Source organism: Cervus canadensis, chromosome 3 (genome assembly GCF_019320065.1).
Source record: "Cervus canadensis isolate Bull #8, Minnesota chromosome 3, ASM1932006v1, whole genome shotgun sequence".
Classification (NCBI taxonomy): domain Eukaryota; kingdom Metazoa; phylum Chordata; class Mammalia; order Artiodactyla; family Cervidae; genus Cervus; species Cervus canadensis.
The window spans coordinates 59,207,066-59,231,490 of NC_057388.1; the positions used below are offsets into that span (position 1 = coordinate 59,207,066).

The 24,425-nt window shown below is 40.7% G+C and overlaps 1 protein-coding gene across 3 annotated transcripts in view; it reads right to left on the reverse strand.

Moving 5' to 3' along the window:
• Window positions 1–24,425, reverse strand: part of BMPER (BMP binding endothelial regulator) — a 262,587-nt gene that overhangs the window by 77,150 nt on the left and 161,012 nt on the right. For 2 of the 3 annotated variants that reach the window (XM_043463230.1, XM_043463228.1), the window contains exons 9-12: window positions 24,175–24,315; window positions 21,920–22,024; window positions 18,031–18,076; window positions 1,056–1,385 (exon numbers count right to left, since the gene is read on the reverse strand). In XM_043463230.1, the coding sequence (XP_043319165.1) occupies window positions 1,056–1,385; window positions 18,031–18,076; window positions 21,920–22,024; window positions 24,175–24,315 (622 nt within the window). The remainder of the gene's footprint in view (window positions 1–1,055; window positions 1,386–18,030; window positions 18,077–21,919; window positions 22,025–24,174; window positions 24,316–24,425) is intronic. The other variant, XM_043463229.1, reaches the window with a different exon arrangement.

The window sequence follows — 24,425 nt, forward strand, 5'->3', positions numbered from 1 at the left end:
AAAAAAAATATATATATATATATATATATATATATATGCTGACTTCCTCAAATATCATGCTTAAAGAAACAGCATGCTAAGAGGACATGTAGTTCAATATCCAGCTGAAAAACAATATGCACTAACCAAAGGCGGCATGAAAGGAACCATTCATGATATCATAAAATGTGTAACGAACTGAATTCATTCTTTGGGGCTGATAATGAAGGGTTGAGTTCTGCTTCTAAGATGTCTCTCTTAGGCAACATCTCACAGATAAGCATGTGGGCCTCTGTGAACCCCTAGGAGTCACTTATTAGCAACTACCAACAGTTTGGCTTAGGGGGAATGTATCTGCCAGTGGAGTGGCAACAGAATCCAGCAAGTCTCAGAGAATCGGTGATGCTGAGAAAAGGTCTCAGCATCAGTGGCCAGCTCCATGAGCCCATGGCTGGAGAGAGTGCTTTCAGAGCAAGAACCTTAAGTGTCTCCCAGCAGGAGCTGACAGTTGTACCCATCAACTCAATAAGCAGCCTTCCCCGGGTCCAGAATGGACAGGACTGCTGGTCACACAGCCCATCATTCCCACTCCCATATGCACACCCACACGTTTGCAGTTTGCTTTTGAGGATTCCCTCCTTCTTGGACAGATGTTAACAAGGAAACACTCTTTCTCACAGATGTGAAACTGCACATGACTAGCTGAGCTGGGAAAGACACTGACAATTCCAAGCTGGACATCAATGACCTAAAATAGCAACATAACAGGAGACAGTGGTTATCCGGAGTAGAACAACTGCTATTTTCGGAATGAGGATGAAAAGACACTGGATGTGGACAGATCGCAAGATGCCAGTGACCGGCGTCACATTGCAAGGCTCCTCAGTATGCCAATTTTCTCCAGCTATTTGGTGGCGTCTGGAGAATGAGGCCACCGCTGCGGTCGGTGGACTTCTCTGCCTCTGGTTTTCCTCCACGGAGGAGGAGGGGGCGCAGCTGCAGCTCCCGGGCACCCGTTGGTGAGGCAGAGGGAAGCGCCAGAGGCACACAGAAGGCCCTTGCTTCTGGAGGCCCACCTGCTTTGGTCGTCACTTTCAAGAGGTAGCCGTCCAGGTCGATGTGGAACTGCGGCGCGTGGCAGGGCAGCGCGATGCGCGAGCCGTTCCAGCGCACCGTCAGATGCTGCTGGAGGCTGACGGTGCCGGCGCCCAGCACCAGGTCCACCGACTTGGTCCAGGAGAAGGAGCGGGTCCTGCGCGCGTCGTTCTTCACCAGCACCTGAAAGGGCGAGGCAGGGGAGGAGCAGTCTTTTGTCAACACGTACTGACACGTCCCCTGAAAGTTAAATGTCCGTCCGTCAAAAGTGTTGTAGTGGGGGTCTCCGAACACCGTGCAGACGCCGGGCTCTGCGGATGAGTGAGAGACAAAAGCAGGTCATAAACCGAGCACAGGATTCAAAGAGAAAACAGGGGTCTCTGCAATAAACCTGATGGGGCACCTGCCATAAAGGGGAGGTGGGGGGCCTGAGCAGAGATGCACTAAGGAAAATCACCTTAAAAAAAAAAAAAAATCGGTTGTTCCAAAAGTTTGTACCAAATCTCATAGGACATGAAGTACTTCTGGTGCCTTTACACTTAAAAGTTACTTATAACACTTCCGAATTTTTAAAGCATCTCTATTTCAGAGCCTTGATATGCTTCTATGGTTTTAATGTCAAGGTTAGAGAAATGAAACCAGGATGATTTTGTAAACAGAACTGGCCAAATTTCATAATCCATATAAAGGAGAACAAAAGTATAAATAAAAGGCAGTAGCATATATGACAATTCATCAAAGCAACAATATTGTTTCCTTTTAACTGATTCACAAAATCAGGGAACATGGTATTCTAAATGTTATTCATGGTCTTAAAAAAGTATTACATTCAACACTCATCTATTTCTAAGGACAGATAAACAGACTTGCCAAACAGATACATGTTTAATGTTGTTAAGAAACAAAACACTGATAAAACTGTCTCTGTGTATTTTCTAGAAATACAAGCCTCCTATATTTTGATCTTTGTATTCAAAATCAAACATTGGATAAAAAATAAATTGTACAAACCATCATTTAGTAAGTTTAAGAAATTTCAATGAATTCATCACTTCAAAATACCAGTAATACAAACATTTATGAGACCCAAGTAAAGTTTTATGCTTTGGAGCATTCCAAAGGTTTATATAGAAAATTAAATATCATTTCTCTTTTTTTTTAAACAAAATTTGGCATTGATTTGTTTCCCATATAAAGATATTTTATCTGTTTTAAAGAAGGCATACACAACCAGGAAATGAGAAATTCAGAGAAATTAGTCCAAACTAAAATAAAAAGATCAGTTTCTAGAACAGGTCAAGAACATGACACTATCTCATGTAAATAATAACTCTGAAGATGTAAGGGGAAAATGCATCCATCGGGAGGAAGGATGTGCCAACAGATCTGGTAGGACCAACTGGATCCAAAGCAAACATTTGCTTTTAATTTCTAAAGCGTTTGGAAATTAATGTTGTTTTATGATACATTATGTCATTTCATATGTCAATTTCATGTGACTCCACATAAATCAGATGTATTGGGAATTTTATAAATTAATTACTTGTCTAAGTTAGCCTTTCTCGTCAACATTTAATAAAGACTCACAGAACTGATCATTTCTGATATATAGGTTTCAATGAATACTTTAAGGAATATAGAAAAGGCATTACTTGGGGGAAGAAGGTGGGAGAGAAAACTTGAAAGCTCAGCAGCAACATTTTAATTCACCCTCCATTTCAATTTATTTCTTATCCTTTTTTATGGTCGCTCTTTCAGTATGACTCCAATTTCACTCAGTTTGTTGCATCACAGTCCCCACTTTCCAAATCCTATACCCACCTCCAACTAGTTTTCCCATCTATCTAACCACTCCATACTGCATTTTCCAGTCCCCTTCTCCATGTTATTGCTTCCAAAATTGTCCTATCACACATTTCTCTCACATTCTGATGAATGGAATCCCTCCCTGGTATAAGAATGGTGCTTTCTGGTTGATAGGAAGCAAGGAAGTTCTTTGGGACACCCCAAGTGGCATCTGGAGAAGTATAGTTCAAAGTTAATATTACCACATGCCACAAAAGAACTCAGTGTTAACTTGACCACCAGATGCACCAAATTCAAGCAAAGGACTTTTTCAGAGTTTTAATGCCACATACTCAACAAGAAAACCCAGAACCAATCAAGGTTTTTGAGCTCTTGAGCTCGTAACAGATGGATTTCAGCTTGCAACGGCCAAGATATAAATGAAGGAGCTGAAATTATACTCCTGAGAAATCCTCTCGCTGCTGCTGAGCAGGCACAGGGAATCCCTACACACTTTCTGCCTGGAGTCTGCAGGGGACATCGTATGGCTTCTCCAGGTGTTCTGACTCCAGCTGCATCAAAATTATCACTAACAAACACAGTAATAGCTAACGTTTACCAAGAATTTACTACATACCTTAGCACCGTTCTCCATGCCTACTGATCATGGACACACTCTAAGAAGATGGATATTTATATTTTCTCCTAACATTAAACAAAGAGCTAAGCCTTTGGCAGTAAATCCATAAAATGAACTATTATCTAGTCATTGAAAAAGTTTGTAAATAATGTTCATGATTGAAGAAATACTTATGCCATGTTAAATGAAAAATAGGAAACCAAATTCTATCTATACAACAAATCTTGACCATGTTAAAATAAATATCCAAATACCTACAAACCCTAAAATTATAAACTGAGGTTGTTTCTTAGTGGTAGAACTATGAGTGATATTTTTTTTTCTGCCTTACGCTTTTCTGTTTTCATTTTTGTTGTTCTTTTGTTTTTAAGAGTTCAAGTGTGGGTATACGTCAACAAGGTCAATTACATGACAAACTAAATCCTCAAAGAAGCAACAGAAAATATACTGCCTGCAGCATGGCCCAGGAGTCCATGGAAAAGCTGAGCTGAATTGTAGCTGAGCAGGAAGCAGTGAGGGACATCCAGGGATACCAGGCAAGGGAAATTATGTCTGAGTAGGACTATCAGGAAAGATATTTTTCAAGAGGCCCTAACTTGTGGAAGAGAAGGGTTCGGAGAACAGGATGATTTTCTCTGTAACGGCAAAACAGAAGAAGCCAACAAAATCTCATGAGGAAGAAGATGCCTGAGAAGTACGTGCTGCATTTGGGGACATTTGTATCCTGAACTAAAATAATTTTGAAACCTTGGCCCTTTTCTCTGTCTCCTCAAGGTCCCTATGCCAGATCCCGCAAAAGCAGTGAACACATGCACTGGAGAATAACTGAGAGTGAGAATCTCAGGGTTACCAAATCTGCCTCTCTGAAAAGGAAAAAAAAAAAAAAAAACTAGAGAAATACCTAGGGAACAAAAATGAACAGTGTATCTGCATATAATTTTTGTTCAGCAGACCCAGTAAAATGAGCCACAGTCCAAGACATCCTGATGTCAGTCACAGCCTTCTGGGAAGGCTGGAGAGATAGAGCTAAACAAACAGACCCTTCCATAGTTAACCTTGCTTGAATATATTTAAGTCAGAGGATGGAAAAATGTCAGTTTACAAGCAGCAGTATGTGTTTTCATAGTCCTTTAAGTCAAATCATCAGATGTCATTTTTGTTTTGGTTTGTTTTCAGTAATATGTATACAATGTCTAGGCACTGGAAAAAAAGATTAGAAGTGCATAAACCCAAATACTAAGAATGTTTTTTTCTCTTAGGTAATGAAATTATGTGTGATATTTATTTTCCTCTTTCTTGTTTATGTGTATATACATTATTATTTACATTTTATTATTTACAATCACTATGTATACTCTTGGAATAAGGACATTTGTTTTAGAAACTTAAAAATACTGAATTAAAATGTATCTCTTTGATGTTGCACACTTTAATTAGAAAGCTAGGAGAATTAAGAAGTCAAGCTGCTTCTAGAAAAAAAATTCCAATGTTTTGCTTTTATCCTCATCAGGTACATTTATTTCTGCCATGAGTATGTTTATTCTAATAAGATGCCTTCCTTCTGAGAGCAGTGATTATTCTCAAACATCCATCAATGAAAATTAAGGGGGAAGTTTACAAGTTCATTGGAGGTGGGCATGGCAACCCACTCCAGTATTTGTGCCTGGAGAATCCCATGGACAGAGGAGCCTGATGGGCCATAGTCCATGGCGTCGGAAAGAGTTGGACATGACTGAAGCAACTTAGCACACATGTATGCATACACCTTCTTGTCATAAAAAAATAAGAGAAATTGAGAAGATTCGAACCCGCTTCCCTCAGAATACAATAAAACAAAAACAGAAAAGCATAAGAATAAAAAAAGTATCATTCACGGTTCCACCACCAAGAAATAATCCCTGTTTACTATTTTGGGGTGTGTGTGGGGGTGTGTGTGTATGTTTGTGTATATTTTTAACAAAATTAAGATTATCCTGTACATGAAATTTTATTTCCTCTTCACTTAACATAAGATTTCCCCAGTCACTAAAGTCACTTTGCAAACACAGAAGGTGACTTTCATTCTCAGTCCATTAGTACCTCTGTGAACAGAATCATCTCCCCAACTCCTTGCACTACTCCACCATACAGATCAGTACATTTCCAGAGCAGTGTTCTAACCACGAGGAAGTCTATCAAATAAAAACATGACTTTCAACTTTCCTCCACATCAACTGCGGCGAAATGGGCCCTGTGGAATTCCAGGGCCACTGGGTCATGCAGGGCCCCCTGGGGACCCCAGGTGGGTAAGAGCTGTGATGATGCCAAGTTTGGGTCAAGAACCAGGAAAGGCTGGGATTAGAAACACTGCCCTGAACACAAGCCCTTATGCTGTTTGTCTAGGCTCCTCTTGACATGATGTAAGCCGCCAATATAAACAGACCCAGCAGGAACTGAATTTCCCCATGCAGGAGGCTCTGACCTCGCTCAGAGGTGTCCCTGACAGCTGCTTCCCCGAGGGGGCCTGCACAGCCAACAGAAGCTCCACCGACGGGCACCTGGATTCCTTTCAGATTTTACACCCTTGGCTTTTTAAATCAAAATTTAATCTGATTTTACTGTGTGAATGTGGGGGAAGGGCATAGTGAGTCTCTTTCCACTCATCCCTAATCCACCAGACAGACTTACAAATCTGCAAATAAAAAGCTGATTTTTTTTTAAAGTTGAATAGGCACCTGAAACTAATTTTAAAAAAGAAAAAAAGATTTGATAGAGAGAGTGCTAAGAATGTAAATTTCTTTTCACATAACTTCCATGACCTCAAATCCTTACCAACCTCAAGCAGAAGAGGAAAGGACACATCCCCCCCACCCCCACACCTTTGATATCTAATAAAAACTAGATTTACCCCTAAGGCCCTGGCTGACATCCTATGTGCAGCCTCCCCATCTGAGCCCAGGGTACCCCACCGCTCAGCTTGGCCGTGCACCGGCCATGCTTGCCCACACCTCACAGTTCACAGCCCCGGAATTCTTCAGCTTCTAGCTCATGTACCAGCTCATGCCTCAGCCAAAGTCAATTCTCTCTCGTCTAAGTCCCCAAAGCAAAACTAACCACATGGCTTAGATTTTCTGAGATGGTCAACTTCAAATACTCGATCCTATAGTCACATTATGTTTTTCAGTTTGAGAGCTAAAAATATGGTCACCAAACCCACAGTATGCTTATGAGGAAGCACTTTCTACCCTAGCTTTTTTACTTCAATTTTTTTAATTTTTAAAATTTAGGTAAAACTGACTTATAATTTCATATTAGTTTTGTGTGTACAATGTAATAATTCTGTTTGTATACATTTTGAAATTATAACCACAAGTCTAGTTAACATCACTCACCTTACATAGTTACAATTTTTTTTCCTTGTGATGACCCTATTGTTAACTATAGTTCCTTTTTACCCTAGCTTTTAGTTATAATGTATTCTTCATGCCTAAACCAGGCCTTAAACTCCTTACACATAAATTCTGTGTATACTTCTCAGTGCCTGGCACACTGCCTTGTACACTGGAGGATCTACCTTAATATTGGATAAATGGCTTTATCTATGCATTACCAACAGCAATGACTGGTATAATCCATATTAGATATCAAATATTTTCTAAATGAAAGCTTTAATTAATTAAAGATTATATTTCAGTAGGAAAAATATACTGCCCCCACTGCACTCACAAAAATAGTTAAGTCTGATAAATGGTGTACAGCAAATAATTCAATAGAATTTTGCTTAATCAATTAATTAGTTGAATTAGGAACAAATTATCCTGGGTAATCCAGGAAGGACAGATGCTATCACAAGTGTCCTTGTAAGTGAAGGAAAAAGGCAGAGAAGTGAGTGTGTCACACGATGACATGGCATGAGAAGAACTCAACTCACCACTGCTGGCTTTGAAGATGAAAGGAGGCTTCGAATCAAGGAAAATGGGCATCCTCTAGAATCTAGACTAGCATGAAAACAGATCCTCTCCAGCCTTGAGAAGGAATGCAGTCCTGTCAACACCTTGATTTGGACCCACTCAGATCCATTTCAGACTTCTGACCTCCAGGACTTGCTAAGATAATAAATGCGTACTGTTTGTAAAACACTCAGTTTGTTTACAGAGGCAAGAGCAAAAAAATGAATTTAGCAAAAATAAAGGCAACTAGTCTGGAGTGACTAGCTTATGCCAGGCAACACGCCAGATGCTTTCCACAGTTGCACTAGCTCCTTTAATCCTCACTACTTGTCTACACGTGGTATATTATTACCCTAATTTCTTAGCAGTGAATCTGAAGAAATTGCCATGTTGCCCATGGTCTCTAAGCCAGTAGTAGTAAAGAAAGAGTCCAGCCCAATCTCTGTGGCTTTGAAGCCAGTGCCCCCCCTGACCATGATTTGATATTTCCATTTATACCCTATACCACAGCATCCCATGCAGTCACTGTTGTTAACAAATTGGGATTACAGAGTTTTTGGGAAATATGAAGATGGGTATAGACACTCTTCCTTCCAAGTGAAAATGAGTGTATCCATTCAAATGTAGAGATTCATAGACACCCTATTCCAAGACTAACCAATGACCTCCTAGGAGTTCATGAACCTCAGTTTAACAATGCCTGTCTAGAAGCTAATTATAAACTATATTATATGGTTCTGTCATTTAACATGTTTACATTTCCTCTCTCCAACCACATTGCAAGTTCCTCAGCTCAGGGTCTGTATCAACCTTTTATCCATGTCCTCCATGACACCTTCCAGAGTACTGGAAATTCACTGGGTGTTAATACAAACTTGTTATAAAAGATGTATTTTTGATACTCTCTAATCTAAGCCCTGATCTTAAAATGTCTGCTCTCCTAAAGCTAGAAATTACTGTTTATCAGTAAAGAGAACTTTTTACCTGAGAGATGTGTTTCTCATCTCTAAATTAACCTGTCTCCCAGCTTTGAAACCACTTTAGAGCTTTGTGAACATTAAGTTGCTTAGAATAGAGTCCTGGGTTTGAATCCCAGTCTTGCCACCCACTGACTACAAAATCATGTGCATACTACCTACATAACCTCAGTCTGTTCATCTGTAACATGAGTCGAAGAACAATTACTTTGCATGGTGGTTGTAAAGACAGCATTGTGAAAATGCTGAGAACATAACAGATGCTTACAGAGTAGTCATTACTGGTTGTATCATTACAAATGCTATGCAAATCTTGCAAATCTGCTGCTGGCAGAAATAGAACTGGATAAGATTGTAACATATTTATAAAAGGTAAATGTGTTGAAAAGACAATGTTGAGCTCATCTAGAAGACAAACAAAATGTAGATTTAGAGCTTGAGTGGAGTAAGCCTCTAGACCAAAAGAAGATTGTTACCATGATAGTCTTAGACATGGGAAAGAAGGCAGCTTGCACAATAACAGGAGACTGATATGCCCAAAGTGGGTAGTTGCTTCAGGAGATGTAAAACACTCCAGCCGTCTAAATAAACTGGCCTGAGATTTATCATCAGCCTGAGAAGTTTAAATTTATTCCAAAGAACCAGCATTTCTTAACATGTTTCCTATGAAACATCAATCCTGCCTGTTACTCTGCCAAAATAAGTAGAAATTAAAAAAGAAAAAAAACCTCTGCAGCCCAAATTAGTTCGAGAGGGACTCTATACTCCATCATCCTCCTGAAAGTTTACCCTGCACACTGGCATATAAAGGGCTCTGAGAATTCTGCAGTGAGGAAACACATTTAAGTTTACTTGACCCAGCATTTCCCTAATGTATTTAATCATAGAAACTTGTTTTGAAAATATTACTCATGAGGATCCCTCAGCACTAACATTTTATAAAACAAACTTTGAGCAATTCTGCCAGAGACCAGTGAAGGAAGCTGGTGTAGTTTTCATGAAAGCCAAGTTTGGGTTCTGACAGTGGCTTGCAGAAAGAGCTGAAGAAGAAAAGGCAGAGGTTAACCACGGGGAATAGGATGAGGGGTTGGCTGCCACGGGAATGGGAAGGAAATTATTTATTAGAAAAGCAATGCAAAGAGACAATCAACCAGACCTGATGACTGATGATCAACATGGGAGAAAAATGCCAAAAGTATGAGAAATAACACTAAGACTCAAAACCTGTGCAGCTGGGATAAAGGGGTGCCAGAATTCAGTCAACAGATAGGGGTTGGAAACAGCCATCCATCTCTCCATCCAACTCCCAACCCGGATAATTTAGAGAATCAAAGGTAGCAACTGTTAATCAAATTCAAACACAGTCCTTTGTGAAAGAAGAATGTAGCCTCCAAAAAAGTGAGAAACTGAGATCTGCCATATTCGTATCTTGCTAAGAAGTCCTGTGTTAAGGACCTGGAAATCTGGACAAATGTGAAACCAGACTGAGAGAGTAGCTACAGAACAGGTACCGTGGAGGCAGGGCCGTGAACTCACAAGATGAGAATGTACAAAGTAAAAGCAGAACAGACATGTGTCCTAAGGAGAAATACGAAAGAGCAGAGCAGAGGAGAGGAGCAGTGGTTGTGGGAGGAGCGCATTAACCAAGAAGGGGACCTGGATAAGGAAAAAGATGATACTATTCATAAACATCAACTTCACATCAAAGGGAACCACAGAGTGTAGTTAATCAATCATATCTCCCAACTGCAAGGAAAGGTTAGAATTCAAGTATTGTAATCCAAGAAACTGAAGAGATTCAGTGATCTCCAAGACACAGATAAGGTTTTAAAAGGTGAATAGATATAAATGTTTTCAAATAGAAGCCCCTAATCATGTACAGAGGAAAGAAATTGGCAAACTTCATATATATTTGGCAGTAAACCTCTTAAATGCAGTCAACAAAGAATATACAATTGTGCTCAAAAGTTTGGGCTCTGGAGTCTCATGGACCAGGCTATTGGCATCTCATGGATCAGGCTACTGGCTAACACATCTTGAAGGAGGGCATGGCAACCCACTCCAGTATTCTTGCCTGCAGAATCCCATGGACAGGAGAGCCTGGCAGGCTAAAGTCCACATGGTTGCAAAGAGTTGGACATGACTGAAGCATGCACACACCTTATTTATTAGTAATTTCTCAGACCCTCAGATCTCATTTGTAAAATGAGAATAACAGTAGCTTCCATTGCATGGATTGTTGTGAGGATTAAGTAACAGAATGCATGGAGAGCATTTATCACAATACTTGACACAGATTTACATTCAGTAAATTGCTGCTGGTAATAGGAGCAATTGTAGCGGCAGCAGAATAGCAGTTTTGTGTTGTTCTTATTTTACTCAGAGGAAATGTGACCTCAAGAGAGGTATAAGCCTGCCTCAGGTTTGCATACAGTAATGTGTAATTCACCATACAGTTTGTTCCACAAAGCATATTTTTCAGAGTTTGGGATTTGTATTGGTTTGTCACTTAGCTGTATTTTAGGTTCGTTACTGCTAAGAGATTTTGTTCATAAGTTTCTTTAGAAATTGGTATTTGCATCTTTCTTGAGATTCAAGATGGCAGCCTTGGTGAAATGTACCATACATCTAGTAATGAATTTATATGTATCTTTATGTATAAAATATACTCTTCCAAAAAAATATATATATACTCTTCCAAAATTAGGCAAGAAAGTCACTTTTAATTAATGATTTAATAATGGTACATCTATATTAAAAATATCCCAATCAAAATTCCATACAATAATATAGAATGAATATTGGAGTAGGGAATAAAAAATATTCAGGTTTTTATCCTCTTTCTTCCAGTTAATATTACCATTAACCTCAACTTCCTTACCTAAGAAGTGGGAAGGTTGACCTTACATTAAGGTCCATTCATTTATACAATTCCATGATGCTAAAATGGTGATGAGCTTGACTGGCAGAGAGATTTTGTTCTTTCTTACTCCTGATGGAATGTATACACAGTTATTCCAAATTTCAAATTACATGTCTTTTATTATTGTAAGTAAGAAGATTTGGGAGATCTTCATTTACTGCTGCAAGCATCTCAACCTTGAGTTTCCAAGAGGAAAAAAAAAAAACCTGGAAAAATGAATAACGTGGGAAACCATGCCAGTTTGATTTTTTTATTGAGAACAGAGCACACCAGCTGCTCTGCACCTGAGCAGAAAGGTGAAGATATCGCCAGGTAGACGAAAGTATGGGCGTCTGAATCTACATTTCTTCCTGGGTGGTGCAGAGGGAAACGCTGTCTAATTAGAAACTCTTCCTAAAATCCTTCTCCAATCTCTAATCCCCACCAGTCAAAAAGCCTTCCAGACCTTCTCTTCCCTTCCTAACTGCAACTGGTTATCAAATCAAACAAAATGACTGAGAAGTCAAAGATAGAATTTCCAGTCCAAGCCCTGGACTTGCTTGATTTGGGCTCCACGACCTATGTTGGGCATCATTCTTAACCTCAAAGTCTTAGTTTCCTCGGCTGTTAAATGGAGCTAATGACATTTACTTGGCCATAAAATGGTCAAAAGGACTGTGAGGATCAAAGAAGATAAACAAAGACAGCCTAGGACCTGTTTCCATACATAGCAGATCTAAACAGATATTGGCTGCTGTTGCTATTACAGTTACTGCCATTATTGTTAGACAATGATGATGGTGGTAATGATTGTTAACAGTCACAACTTAAGAAATACTGACACCCTGTTGAAATTGACAATAGGTCATGGATAGAAGGGGACCCCTAATAATCTCAGGGCCCTCCAACTTTACATCAATCTACAGTCAGAACATTAAATAAACAATATTCCTTAGAGTAGTATATAAAACAGAACATAAACTGATTCCCTCACTCCCTTCTAATGCCGCTCCTGCCTGTGTGGGGTTTCCCAGCCACCACTTGTGGTACAGTTGGGTTTTATTTGCCACCCCGTCTGCTGGTTGAGCCTCAGGAGCAGTGACAAACCCACCTCCAGATGCTGGAGCAGAAACTTCAGTGGCTACTTAGCTTAACACCTCCTCGGCAGGGCTAAAGTCAACACCACAATTTCTTATTCTACAAGCATCTTGAGCTCCGGTTTCAAATTTCCTCACTTTCCTGAGTTAAGGACAGACTCCTGACGTCCAGGGACCTGGAGTTGCTTACAGTCTTGGAGGCCAGAAACCTTGCTCAAACTCAGCATTACTAATTTGCAGAACCTCTGTCAGAGGAGACTTCTAATAAAATGGACCCCAAGGTCACTATTTCATTAACTTGTTGCATCCTCCCCTTCTACAACTACTCTTTAATTGGAGATTGCTGTAGCCATGCTCAAGAACTTAAGAAAGATGTGCCAAGACCAGCCAGGGCAATTCCACCATGTCCGTAGTGGGTGCAAGCAGCATACAGGGGCCCTCTTGGACAGCAGACACCCCAGTGATGCACACAGCTGGAAATCTAACTCTTGGGGGTTTTAAAAAGTCAGCTGGCAACTGTGAGCCTCCTCGCACCCTAAGTTGCTGAAACCTAATATTTCCTATTACTTGTGGGACATGTAGTTGAGGTTATTTCAATTAAATGCACAGCTGTGCTCAGTATACCCTACCCTCCTCTGTGTTATGTAAACGTGAACTTTCCTTTGGGGTTGGGATTCTGATGGTTAAGACTGATGTAGCTTAACGAATCTGAGATAGTCAGAGATATTTGGGCATCTATGTCTGGATTACCTTTGGTTGCCTCTGATCTAACAGATGGTTAGGAGATTAAATTTTTTCTCAAAGTCAGTCTCTCTTTCTCTCTCTCTCATTCGCTACACACACACACACACACACACCCCGCTCCATCTCTTATCAGTGAAAATTTTGCCACTGAGTACTATTTCCATGTATGAAAACAGACATTCTGCCAGCAAAGAATTTATCTGATTCGGGTCTCTGTTGGGTGGCTAGGTCAAGATTCTGCCTACAGTTTGACAACACACAGTAAGACAACATTTTACACAAACCCAAGTGCTACACACACAACAGACAGTGGCCTTCTTGGCACCCAATTCACAGTCCTATGACACTCAGCTCAGGGAAAGCAGGACTTGCTTTAAGCTATATCTCATACTTTAGCAAGAAACAGCATTTACACCAAAGCTTCATAAAGTTTGTATAGCTCACTTTAAATATTTTATGTTAAATAAATCCTCCAAACCAAGTTTAATTCTTTTCGGTTTGAAAAAGACAGTGTCCCATGTTAGTAAAAGACAGTAATCCTTTTCACACTTTCTTCAGGTCCGATTTTAAGAGGACTGTCTTTTTATAGAATCATCATTGGTCTTTCAGACTTTGAAGACTACTATACTATAAGGAGTATAACAGTTTTGTACCTCAATCATTTTACCTGGGTAACTATAAATTACTATTGGCACTGACTTTAAGGAGAAGCCTATAAAAATGTTCTACATGTTTGAGTTTTCTCTTCACTGTTCCTTTCCGAGGTCTGAGAGCCTCAAACACTACCAAGGCAGATTAAGCCGGTCAATAAGGCAGGAATTCTCTAGGATTTTAGAAACAGATGATGCAATGTCACTGTTGGAAATAATGCAATACTCATTTAACTACTGCAGATAACCAAAATAAGTTTTAGATTGGATGCTATGTAATCAGTCCATTTTATTTATGCATATGTGTGTATATGTGTGTGTGTGTGTATGTGTGAGTCACTCAGTCGTGTCCGACTCCTTGCAACCCCATGGACTGCAGCCCACCAGGCTCCTCCGCCCATGGGATTCTCCAGGCAAGAATACTGGAGTGGATTGCCATTCTACATACATAATATGGGTTTCCCCGGTGACTCAGATGGTAAAGAATCTGCCTGCCATGAAGGAGACCCAGGTTCAATCCTTGGGTTGGGAAGATCCTCTGGAGAAGGGAATGGTTAACTCCAATACTCTTGCCTGGAGAATTCCATGGACAGAGGAGACTGATGGGCTACAGTCCATGGGGTCACAGAGTCGGACATGACTCAAGTGACTAACACTTATATTTATCTTGCCTCCTTTCAAAAGAGGATTGGAAATAGCTTACATGCATCCATACTAAACAATCCAAAACATTCAAAGGTAAAAGACATATAAGATGAAGTCAGGAGAAAGTGTATTACTCAAAAGCCACATGCTATTGGAGATGAGATACAAATTTATTTATAGCTTCCTAGCAACTAAAACAAAGATGGTGACTTGAATCAATCAATTGAGACATAAGGATACATTTAAAATTTTTTTCTAGAGCTAGGCAATGAAAACACTGAAACACATTCAGTTAAATCCAAAGGCTTCTGCAGTGTCATTTTTTACATCAGCAAAGGTCAGCCTCACTTTATGCTCCTACTCCATCTCATCAATGTGTTAAGGGACACATGTATGCTGCTACTGCTGCTAAGTCACTTCAGTCGTGTCCGACTCTGTGTGATCCCATAAATGGGAGCCCACCAGGCTCCCCCATCCCTGGGATTCTCCAGGCAAGAACACTGGAGTGGGTTGCCATTTCCTTCTCCAATGTGTGAAGTGAAAAGTGAAAGTGAAGTTGCTCAGTCATGTCCGACTCTTAGCGACCCCATGGACCGCAGCCTACCAGGCTCCTCCATCCATGGGATTTTCCAGGCAAGAGTACTGGAGTGGGGTGCCATTGCCTTCTCTGGGGACACATGTACACCTGTGGCCAATTCATGTTGATGTATGACAAAAACATCATATTGCAATTATCCTCTAATTAAAATTAATTAATTAATTACAAGAGTCAATTTACTGTTATTAGTACCATAGGTGTTTGTTTCTGGATTAACCCATGCTGCTACTTCTGTTTAGAGTACCAGCGGTTCTCAACTAGGAGTGATGTTGCCCCCCAGGGGACATGTGGAAATTTCTGGAGATATTGTTGGGTTGCTAAATGACATTTAGTTGGTAGAGGCCAGAGACACTGCTAAACATCACACAATGCACTGGACAGCCCCTACCACAAAGAATTATCTGGCCAAACAATCAATAACACTGAGGTTGGAAACTCTGTAGTAACTAGCAGGGTATATATGTGCATGTGTGATTTTATTTGACTGAGACAGAAATCAGTCATTTGTCTGGTTCTAGAAAATACTAGCCTTAGTTTGTACTTCAAACTTCATTTGCCTGTTCTAGAAACTCATACACCAGAATAGTTTTCATAATTGACGTAGGAGGAAAAAAATGAGCTCTAAGGTTTATTCTGGATCTTGGATATGATGACAAAGGAATTTCAAAATAGGAGGTCTTTAGACTGCAGCTAAAGGACATCGGAATAAGTCTACCTGAATGTGCTATGAAAATCTAGGCATTGCTTAAAAAAAATTGGAAGTCATCCCATCTCATAACTCAATCTGAACAAATAAACCTCTCCAAGTAGAATGTGTTTTACAGCATTGATGGAAGAACTGCTGGAGAGCAAGAAAGAGTAAACAGATGGAAAGAACACCAAAGGAAATTGAGACATCGCCATCTAATGATATCACCTCGATCTGGACCAAGAACCACAGGCCTGGACTTGTCCCATATTGACCTGCTGGACACAGGTGCACAGAGTCAGTCATCTCCTTGGCATCCCTGCAGCTGGGTGACTCCTCCATTGCCAACTTGCCTCTCTCAGTGGCAGAAGTCACGGACTTATTCACATGGACAACATTTATAATTACAATACAACATACAACACGTGTCCAATCAATATTTAATATGACCAGCTAAAAATCTGGTTTGGTTTTTGTCATACTCATTCTTCTGTTCTTCTTTTCTTTTTGTTTTCTAATAAGTCACCAGTATGCTATTAGGGGGGCTCAGAAGTTCCTTTGGATTTTTTCTGTAAGATGTTATGGAAAAGTTTGAAGGAACTTTTTGGTGAACCCAATATATTTGGAAAGACTAGCCCATAGTGGATAAACTAATAATGAAATGTAGCTTTCCTCTCAACGATCTCAACAATCATCCTTGTAACATAAAGTCTGGTAATTCAAGATTTAGGCTATTTCTGTACAAGACTGGCCATACATTTTCTTATTAAGCTGATAAGCAGTATTCCTGCCTGACAGCATGAGACAGGCAGATGTAACCTATCTGTTCATTGGCGGTCGGTCTATACTTTAACTAGGAGATACTTTCTAGGGAAATGTAAACATCTTCATTGACATGGATACAGAAGAAAACTTCATCAATTTAGGCTCGACTCTGCACATCTAAAAAAGAATTAAGCTGGAAGTGGCCTCCAAACCATCCATAAACAAAATTTCCTCAGAGAGTCTCTGGGAAGATGATTAAATATAATAGTTTATACACATGTTTTAAAATCAACTGGTGTGTTAATCGTAGCTAATTCTTCTTCCTGCATAATTCCCAGGCTCTACTAATATACTTAGTTGGCCTCCTTTGACTTAATTTATGTACTTCCTTATCTTTACAGAAAAATTCTTTCATTAAGTTTAAAACTTAATTTTCCTTAATTCAGCCAGCACTTTTATCCAGTGTACAGTGCATAATCGTTTAATATCTCTCAGTCTCAAAAAATAGTGATATATATATGTATATATATATGTATGTATGAACAGCAATGTATGTATATACGGTAATATATATAATGAACCTATGTATCTATTGTCTAAAAAGAAGAGCCAGGATAACTCTTAGTAATATAAACTGTGATTTCAGACAAGTGAAATAAACAAACCTCTTTCCATGTGCAAGCTGCTTTAAACTATCATCAAAGCCCACTTCTCTAAGCCTGAATGGCTCACAAAATACATCCCAATAGATTCCATGGCTGGGTTAATCCTGCTTATCATACTAATTTGACAGTGACATTATGAATACTCCTCCTTCAGTGAAACATTTCAGAAAGCTATCTAGAAACCATATGAATGTGAGGGGACTGAAACAGTGGTTTGCTAACAGATCTGGGCACAGTTACATATGGGGATAACATGAAATCTGTTGCTATGCTGTCTAAGTGGTGGGTAGTACAGTCCCAGACGGCTTTCAAAATGGCTGTGTTAGAGAGAACCTTCAAGAACTCAGTTAAAAATAACAGGATGGCTACACCGTTGCCAACCAAATAACCTCTTGTTTTCTCTTTACCAGGAACAACACGGGATGTGCCCAAGTGAAACAGTGATGAAGCAGTGGTGAGGGTGAGGGAGGAAGACGGGCAACTGTTTGGCTTCATAATGAAGGAAGGAGAATCTCTCCTAGATTATATATAATGTTTGGCTTTACAGGATATCATTATCTTTTAGTCACTATGGCTGCAAATGCTATTAGCAGTTAAAAGGCACATCAAGCTATCTGGCCCTTCCTAAAACCTCATCAGACCATTTGTCTTCTAAATTTCTCATAGCAACAAATCCCAGCAGAAACATCCACGTTTGTCTTAATTGTGCTTCTGTGCAAGGATTACCATTGACTTTAATTGTCTGTAGCAAGGTAAGATGATCCCATTCTATTCCTACAGAAATAAGAGGCTGAAAACTTACACCACCATTTTTCTTATTGTACTATAAAATGCAAAATAAATATTAATAGCATAGTTTCAATAAACTTACTTTCAGTGCAAATAGGACAGCATCCTTTCCTGTTGAGAATTTTACCCTAATCAAGAAAAAAAAAAAGGAGTTCAGTGTTAATAAACAGGGTCTGCTGAGGACAAAACTCTTTTTTAAATCTCATACCAGATAAATCAATGAAATCCGTCCAAGCTGTATTTGAACTCGATGCCCAGATGGTGATGATGGTGGTGAAAATGAAGTTTTAAGTATCAGGTTCTACAGTCAGGCAAAGTCATTCAAAAAGCTTTCCTGTTTTTATCCTCAGAGAAACATAATCCCTAAAGGTTTCACTGGTGTGATTTTTCTCACATGGAGGGAAGATGGAGACAGTCTGGATTCCACCTTTTCACTGATACTCAAATCTAGCCCTCTAGAGACCAAGTGCACACACATAGAAATGGGAATTGGCTGTCAATCTATCAATCTATGCAAAGCTTTCATTCTGTCTCTGCTTATTGGAGGGAGCCAAAAATAAACAGTAACCCAAGCTTGGGCTTATGTATATGAACAATATCTGTGCCACAAATGAAATTCAACCTGATTCCTTCTTTCAGAGAGTGGTATGCTATCCCTGACTATTATGTAGTCAAAGCCAAATGTGGCTAAGGGTTTTGAAATGCTGAGTAATTTTCCATTACCTTTCTGGAAAAACAGTGTAATCTCCTCTACCGCATGTCTTCTAGTTTTTTCTAACGATTGACATTTAAAGGAAGATGCATGATCTCAGGACCCTTATCAGAGTTGACATTGTTTTATCTCTGACTCAGTGGAATCGCAGGGGAGAAGAATTGCGGAAGAAAATGAACATTAAGGAAGCATATGCTATGAAATAGACATCCTATTAGATATTTTCCTTAGGTTACCTAACATCAGGCTAACTGTAAGGATTTAAAATAAGTTAATATTTATAACATATTATAATTTTTGTTATTAAGATGCACAAAAACTTAGTGAGCTGAGCATTTTCCTTCATATAGATGAAGACATTGATATCATGTAACACAAGGGTAGTAGAACCCAAAATCAAACTTAATTTTGTGTGACCTTATAGGCCAACTTTTCACTCCAGATTTTTAAGATGAGAGGGGTCTCATCTTAATCTTCAAGAGAAGTTAACATTGGGTATCTATCTGCTATACAGTAGGAAAAAAATGCTGTACCTTCTTCTTTCCTTATCCATTCATGCTTCACAACAGCCCTGTATATACACATGCCCCTTTCCCCTCTCTACAGGAGACTAAGGAAACATCACAGAGTGGTGGCCCGAGACTGTGTCAAGCCCTGTTTCACTACCTGTTGATTGCATCAAGAGTAGATTTAGGTACTTAAAAAACAAATCACACTAACAACAACAACAAAAAAGGTGGCAGTTGATAATTAAAGAATTCAACCATGTCTGATGCTTTAAAAAGGTACATTAAAGGCTATGACAGGTTTGAATGAGACTCAAAACTCCGTGCCATGCCGCCCTCCATGGTTTGGGGCAACATGACAATTTCATGGCCAAGAGCTCTGTTGTCTGTTTCTATTTGGCCCAGAGGACTCTTTTGGCTTTTCGTGCCTAAAAGCAGTTGAGGACCAATGCAAAGCAGACTGGCTCCGGCTGATGGAATGATGGCATACAGTGCTCTGTCTGAGCCCAAGAGAGCTGTTTAAACCAAGGCCCCAGCAAAGGGTGACTCTGTGATTCCCTGCATCTGTACCTCGACAGAAACAGCCACTTCCTTTCTTCAGAAAGTGAGAGAAGGGCTGGAAACATCACTAAATTAGGCGGGGAATAAATCAAGAGAAAGCTATGATGTCTGTGCTCCTGAGTTATGTGGAACTCGCTGAGGATCTCTGGACACCCCATGAAAGCATCAGTAAGAAGGACCTAGTAATAGCACCCACCTTGGGTGGAGAAGGAAAAGGCAACCCACTCCAGTATTCTTGCCTGGGAAATCCCATGGACGGAGGAGCCTGGTGGCCTACAGTCCACAGGGCCGCAAAGAGTCAGACACAACTGAGTGATTTCACTTCACTTGGGTGGGGGGGTGTCTCAGTATCAGATGAAGTTGGTCCTGTGACTACAGAGGAAGTCTCAGGACATATTAACAGTGATGGAATGACTGTCATAATGAACCTGTCCCCAGTGGAACCCTTGGTCCTTCTCACCAAATGCACTCTTTTGCCCCTGGGGGACTGTCAAGAAGGGAACACAACCACACAATCCTTCTTCAACAAGGCAAGCAAACTTCTGGAAAAAGATGTATAGTAGCCAGGAAGGATAGAGCAGGAATATGTCTGCTTCTTAAAAAAAAAATTTTTTTTTAATTAATTTCCCCAAGCAATGCAGGGGAGGGGAAGTAAGTATATAATAGGATTTCTATGGTAGAACTAAATTACCTTTCAAAGTGCTTGCGCTGGCCCCTGAGAAGGCAAAGTGTGAGCCGAAGGAATGATTGGAAAACTGCCTAGAAACAAAAAGGTGGGCCCTGAGGCAGGAGCCAGACACTGCCTGACGGGCTCAGACAAGAAGACTCGGGTAGGGTGGGGGTGGGGGAACACCAGACCTGCGCCTGGAGAGACGGATGCTCCTGGCCCAAAAAGGGCCCACAAAGAGACATGAACCAAGATGCTGGTAACAAAAAGAGGCCTGACCTCCCCACGGCAAGAGGTCTATGCAGGCCACCACACCTGCCGCAAGTGGCAGGACTCAAGTGAAGCTGGGAACTCCACCAGGGCCTGCAGAGGCTGGTTACTTGAGCCACCAGGCTGGCTCAGCCTTTTGTCTTTGTCTTGTAGAATAAGGAAGCCCATTATTCCTAACATGTGCCACAGGAGTTCATTAGCAGTGAGGGTTCCCCAAGGACGGGCAAAAATGATGTGATACCATTTTTCCCAATGAATATTTATAAGTAGACCATGCTCAACTCTCCTTATTGTATCTCCTGGTGTGTTTTTTTTTTTTCTTTTATGGGAGGTTTTCAGTTTTATGTCTGAGGCTTTTTAAAGCAAGACTAATTAGGGTTTCTTTTTTTCTTTCTTTTTTTCTCCCCCCTTTATTCAGTTGTGCAATAGCAACAGCTGTTGTTTTTTTGTGCCTCATTTGGCACTCACGTAAAAACAGCAACTTTTTGTTTATAATAATAACAGATGTGAATAAAATTAAACGCTGTCTCTGACAGAGAAGGGAAGACATGTCCTGAATATATGGATGTATTTTTTCATTCACTGGAAGGTATTGAATAGGCTTGACATTTTCCCAAAATGCATAAAACCTTGAAAGGTTTCAAGTTGCTGAGGTGAATTCAATGAAGCTCATGCTTTGGAAGATAATGGATGCTTTATTCAGGGCGCTGAACTACGGGTTTCTGAAAAGAGGTATTTCCATAAAGACGCCACTTCCATTCAGGACTACAACAGAGCCCGGGTTGGAGAAGGAAACTTCAGAAAAGGGGTTGGAGGGTGCCACTGGGCAGGTGAAACTCCTTAGGGAATTTATTAATAAACAACCACATATTCCTTTGAATGGCTACGCGAAGAAAACTGATTTAAAAAGAGAGAGAGAGAGGTAAAATGAAAGGATAGTTATGATATTCAAAAGAAAACCCAGCAAAAGACATCAGGGAGCTGATCAAACAGAAGTTGGAGACATTAAAACAAAAAACTGGGAGAGATTAGTGAAAAACAGAGTGAGGTAAGAGCTATTACCCTGCTAGGCTAAAATCTGGGTGAGAACCATAAAGAACAAGGAGCAAGCTTTGCAAAGGACACGTGTCTATTTGGGAACTTGGAAGTTTTGGAGGATCTGAATTCTGTGTTCAGAAGATGGGAGGTGACCATGCCACACACAGGATGGTTCTCAAGATGCTCAGGTAAAGAGAAAGTCAACCTACAGACGAACCTGAGGGCAGCTGCTGATGGGAATACACTGCTTCTTGCGACACTCTGTCTTGCCTCTCACACAAGCACAGATGGTGCAGTTGACAGACGACCACATCTCTCCATCCTGCAATAGAGACCACAGAGTTCTTCCATAAGCTGGAGGCTGATGGGAGCTAGTCCAGCAGGCTAGGATTGGTCTGTCAAGGAAAGCATTTCTTTCCCTGAGTGATGGCTTCCATCAGTAGATTGGATTACTCTGAGGTGTTTATCTACATCTAACTGATCTGATAGAAACATTAGATCTTAGGGTGTGTGTGTGTGTGTGTGTGCGTGTGCATGTGTGTGTGTGTGTGCATGCGCGTGCACATTTCCCCTCCAGGGTATAAAAAAAAAATGCTTGCACATCAAACCAAGTCATATTTGCATCTTGCTCCTCTTGCATTGTTTACTTAGCTTCACCCTGGGAGACAAACAAGACTTTTCCTACATGATGCAACAACAAGGGTCTAATTTTTCCATTTGATAGGACTGAAAAGTTTGAGTTCTCCCAGATGCCACTAGTTAATTGAGATGTCCGGAGGTGGTTAGTTTATTCCCAGATGTGACATGGTTCTGGCCCACATGGGGCACGAACATGCAAAGAATGGAGACTAATCCATATGACTCCCATTGCCAGGCAGACACCTGACCAGCAAACCATCTGAAAATGTGAAGCACAGACAGAAAACTCCAAGAGTTATTCATCCCATGTCCCTGCCTATCTGATACTCTCCTCCTAAAAGGCTGGGTAGTACTTGGGACACATTTTCTAGCCCAGGAAAGGCTGTTTGAGGCATCTCTTTGGCTTATTGGATTTATAATCTGCAATTGCCAAGTGCCCAGCCACAAAAATCCTGTACTTCTGGGAACATGCAGTAACGTGTATTCTTGCTTGTGAGAAAAAAGATCATGGGCAATAGATTTAGGCCTGAAAACAGAGCAAGGATTCCTTTCTGGGCTTTTGGATCTGAGCAGCAAATTTTATTAAAAACAGAAAACCAGCCCAGATCTTTGATGTCACCTATGCCTCATACTCTTCCTTCTCATTTTTGGAAGGTATTTTAAGGACTACCTAAGTTTCTAGTGCCTTTTATTTCTCTGACTGAATCAGTTTTAAAGGGCATCTGACTATTGCAAATTCTCTGAGTGTGCATTTCTAGGACTCCATAAATTACTTTAGGCCCCGTCCATGTATATGAAGGAACCTTTTTGTGAGGAGCCTGGAAAGCACTTTGCACAAAAGTGTCATCAGGGTGAGCCTACCGCATCTGGATGCTCCAGAGACAGAGGATGACGTGTATAAAGGACACATGGGTAGCTCTGGAAGCCTGGTGGAACCACAACACACACAGACATACACACATACACACACATGACGCCATTCCCTTAGGCATGACACATCAAGTCTTTTTACAGATGTCGTAAGAATCAAGACGCTCCCTTCAGCTCTGTAATAGGAAGTCTAGCCAAGTGCTGAGGGCCTGAGGGGCCTCCATCTCCGACTTGATTCTGAGGGTCTCAATTCTCTAGAGTACCCTGAGATGACACCTTCAGGTACAGAGAAACTCCCTCCACCCATGGGGAAAACAAACTAGATGGGCAGCACTTTGGACAAAGTCAGTGATCTCAATCCTAACGTTTAAATGGTCACTGGCCAACTTCCCACCCACAGCACTAGGAAACCATGTAAAACACACCTGAGATGGCCAGCAGACGACGCTACTAACTCAGCTGGGGCAGGACTGTCTCATCTGTGTTCACCTGCTCTGCTGGCCACAACCTCACCCAAACATCTTCCCAATGAGAAAATCTCTCTCTGGAAAAGGAGCTTAGTGGAAAAGTTCTAAGAGAATCAGGATCTTGGCAAGAAGCACCGCACATGTCTGACTGCTGTCCCCAGGCGTTTGGGTACCCATAGCTGCACCATCAGGGGACTCCTCAGCTCAGCCCCAACCACTGGCCACCACATTTAGAAAAGGCAATGTTTTACAGGTTTAATGTATGTTATAAACCAAAAGTAAAGCCAAGGAAAACACATTTTCAAACAGTTGCTTCTCTACCCCAACTGTCCTTGACTCTAAACATATATGTACATATATTATAATATAAATAAGTACATTTACACATACATACATGTATACACAAAATATGAAATACTGCAACCTGCACTTTGCTAGGAGCTTTCTACAACTCAGTATCGTATAGTAGTTCCCATGAGCTAGGCTCATGACATACCCGGAATATCTTGTTGCCAAACTTGCACACCTTGACGTCTTCCTGGGGCACCCGTAGGAGACAGTCATCACAACAGGCTTCCTCGCCTCTGTCGCACCCACCAGGGTGGGAGCACTTCTTCTTACACACAACAGTGGAGTCCTGAGGGCCCAAAAGCAAACTGGAAGTTAAAAACAATTTCCACCTCCACCAGACATCCTACCTGGTCTTCCTTTGTGTGTGTTAGTCACTCAGTCATGCCCGACTCTGCG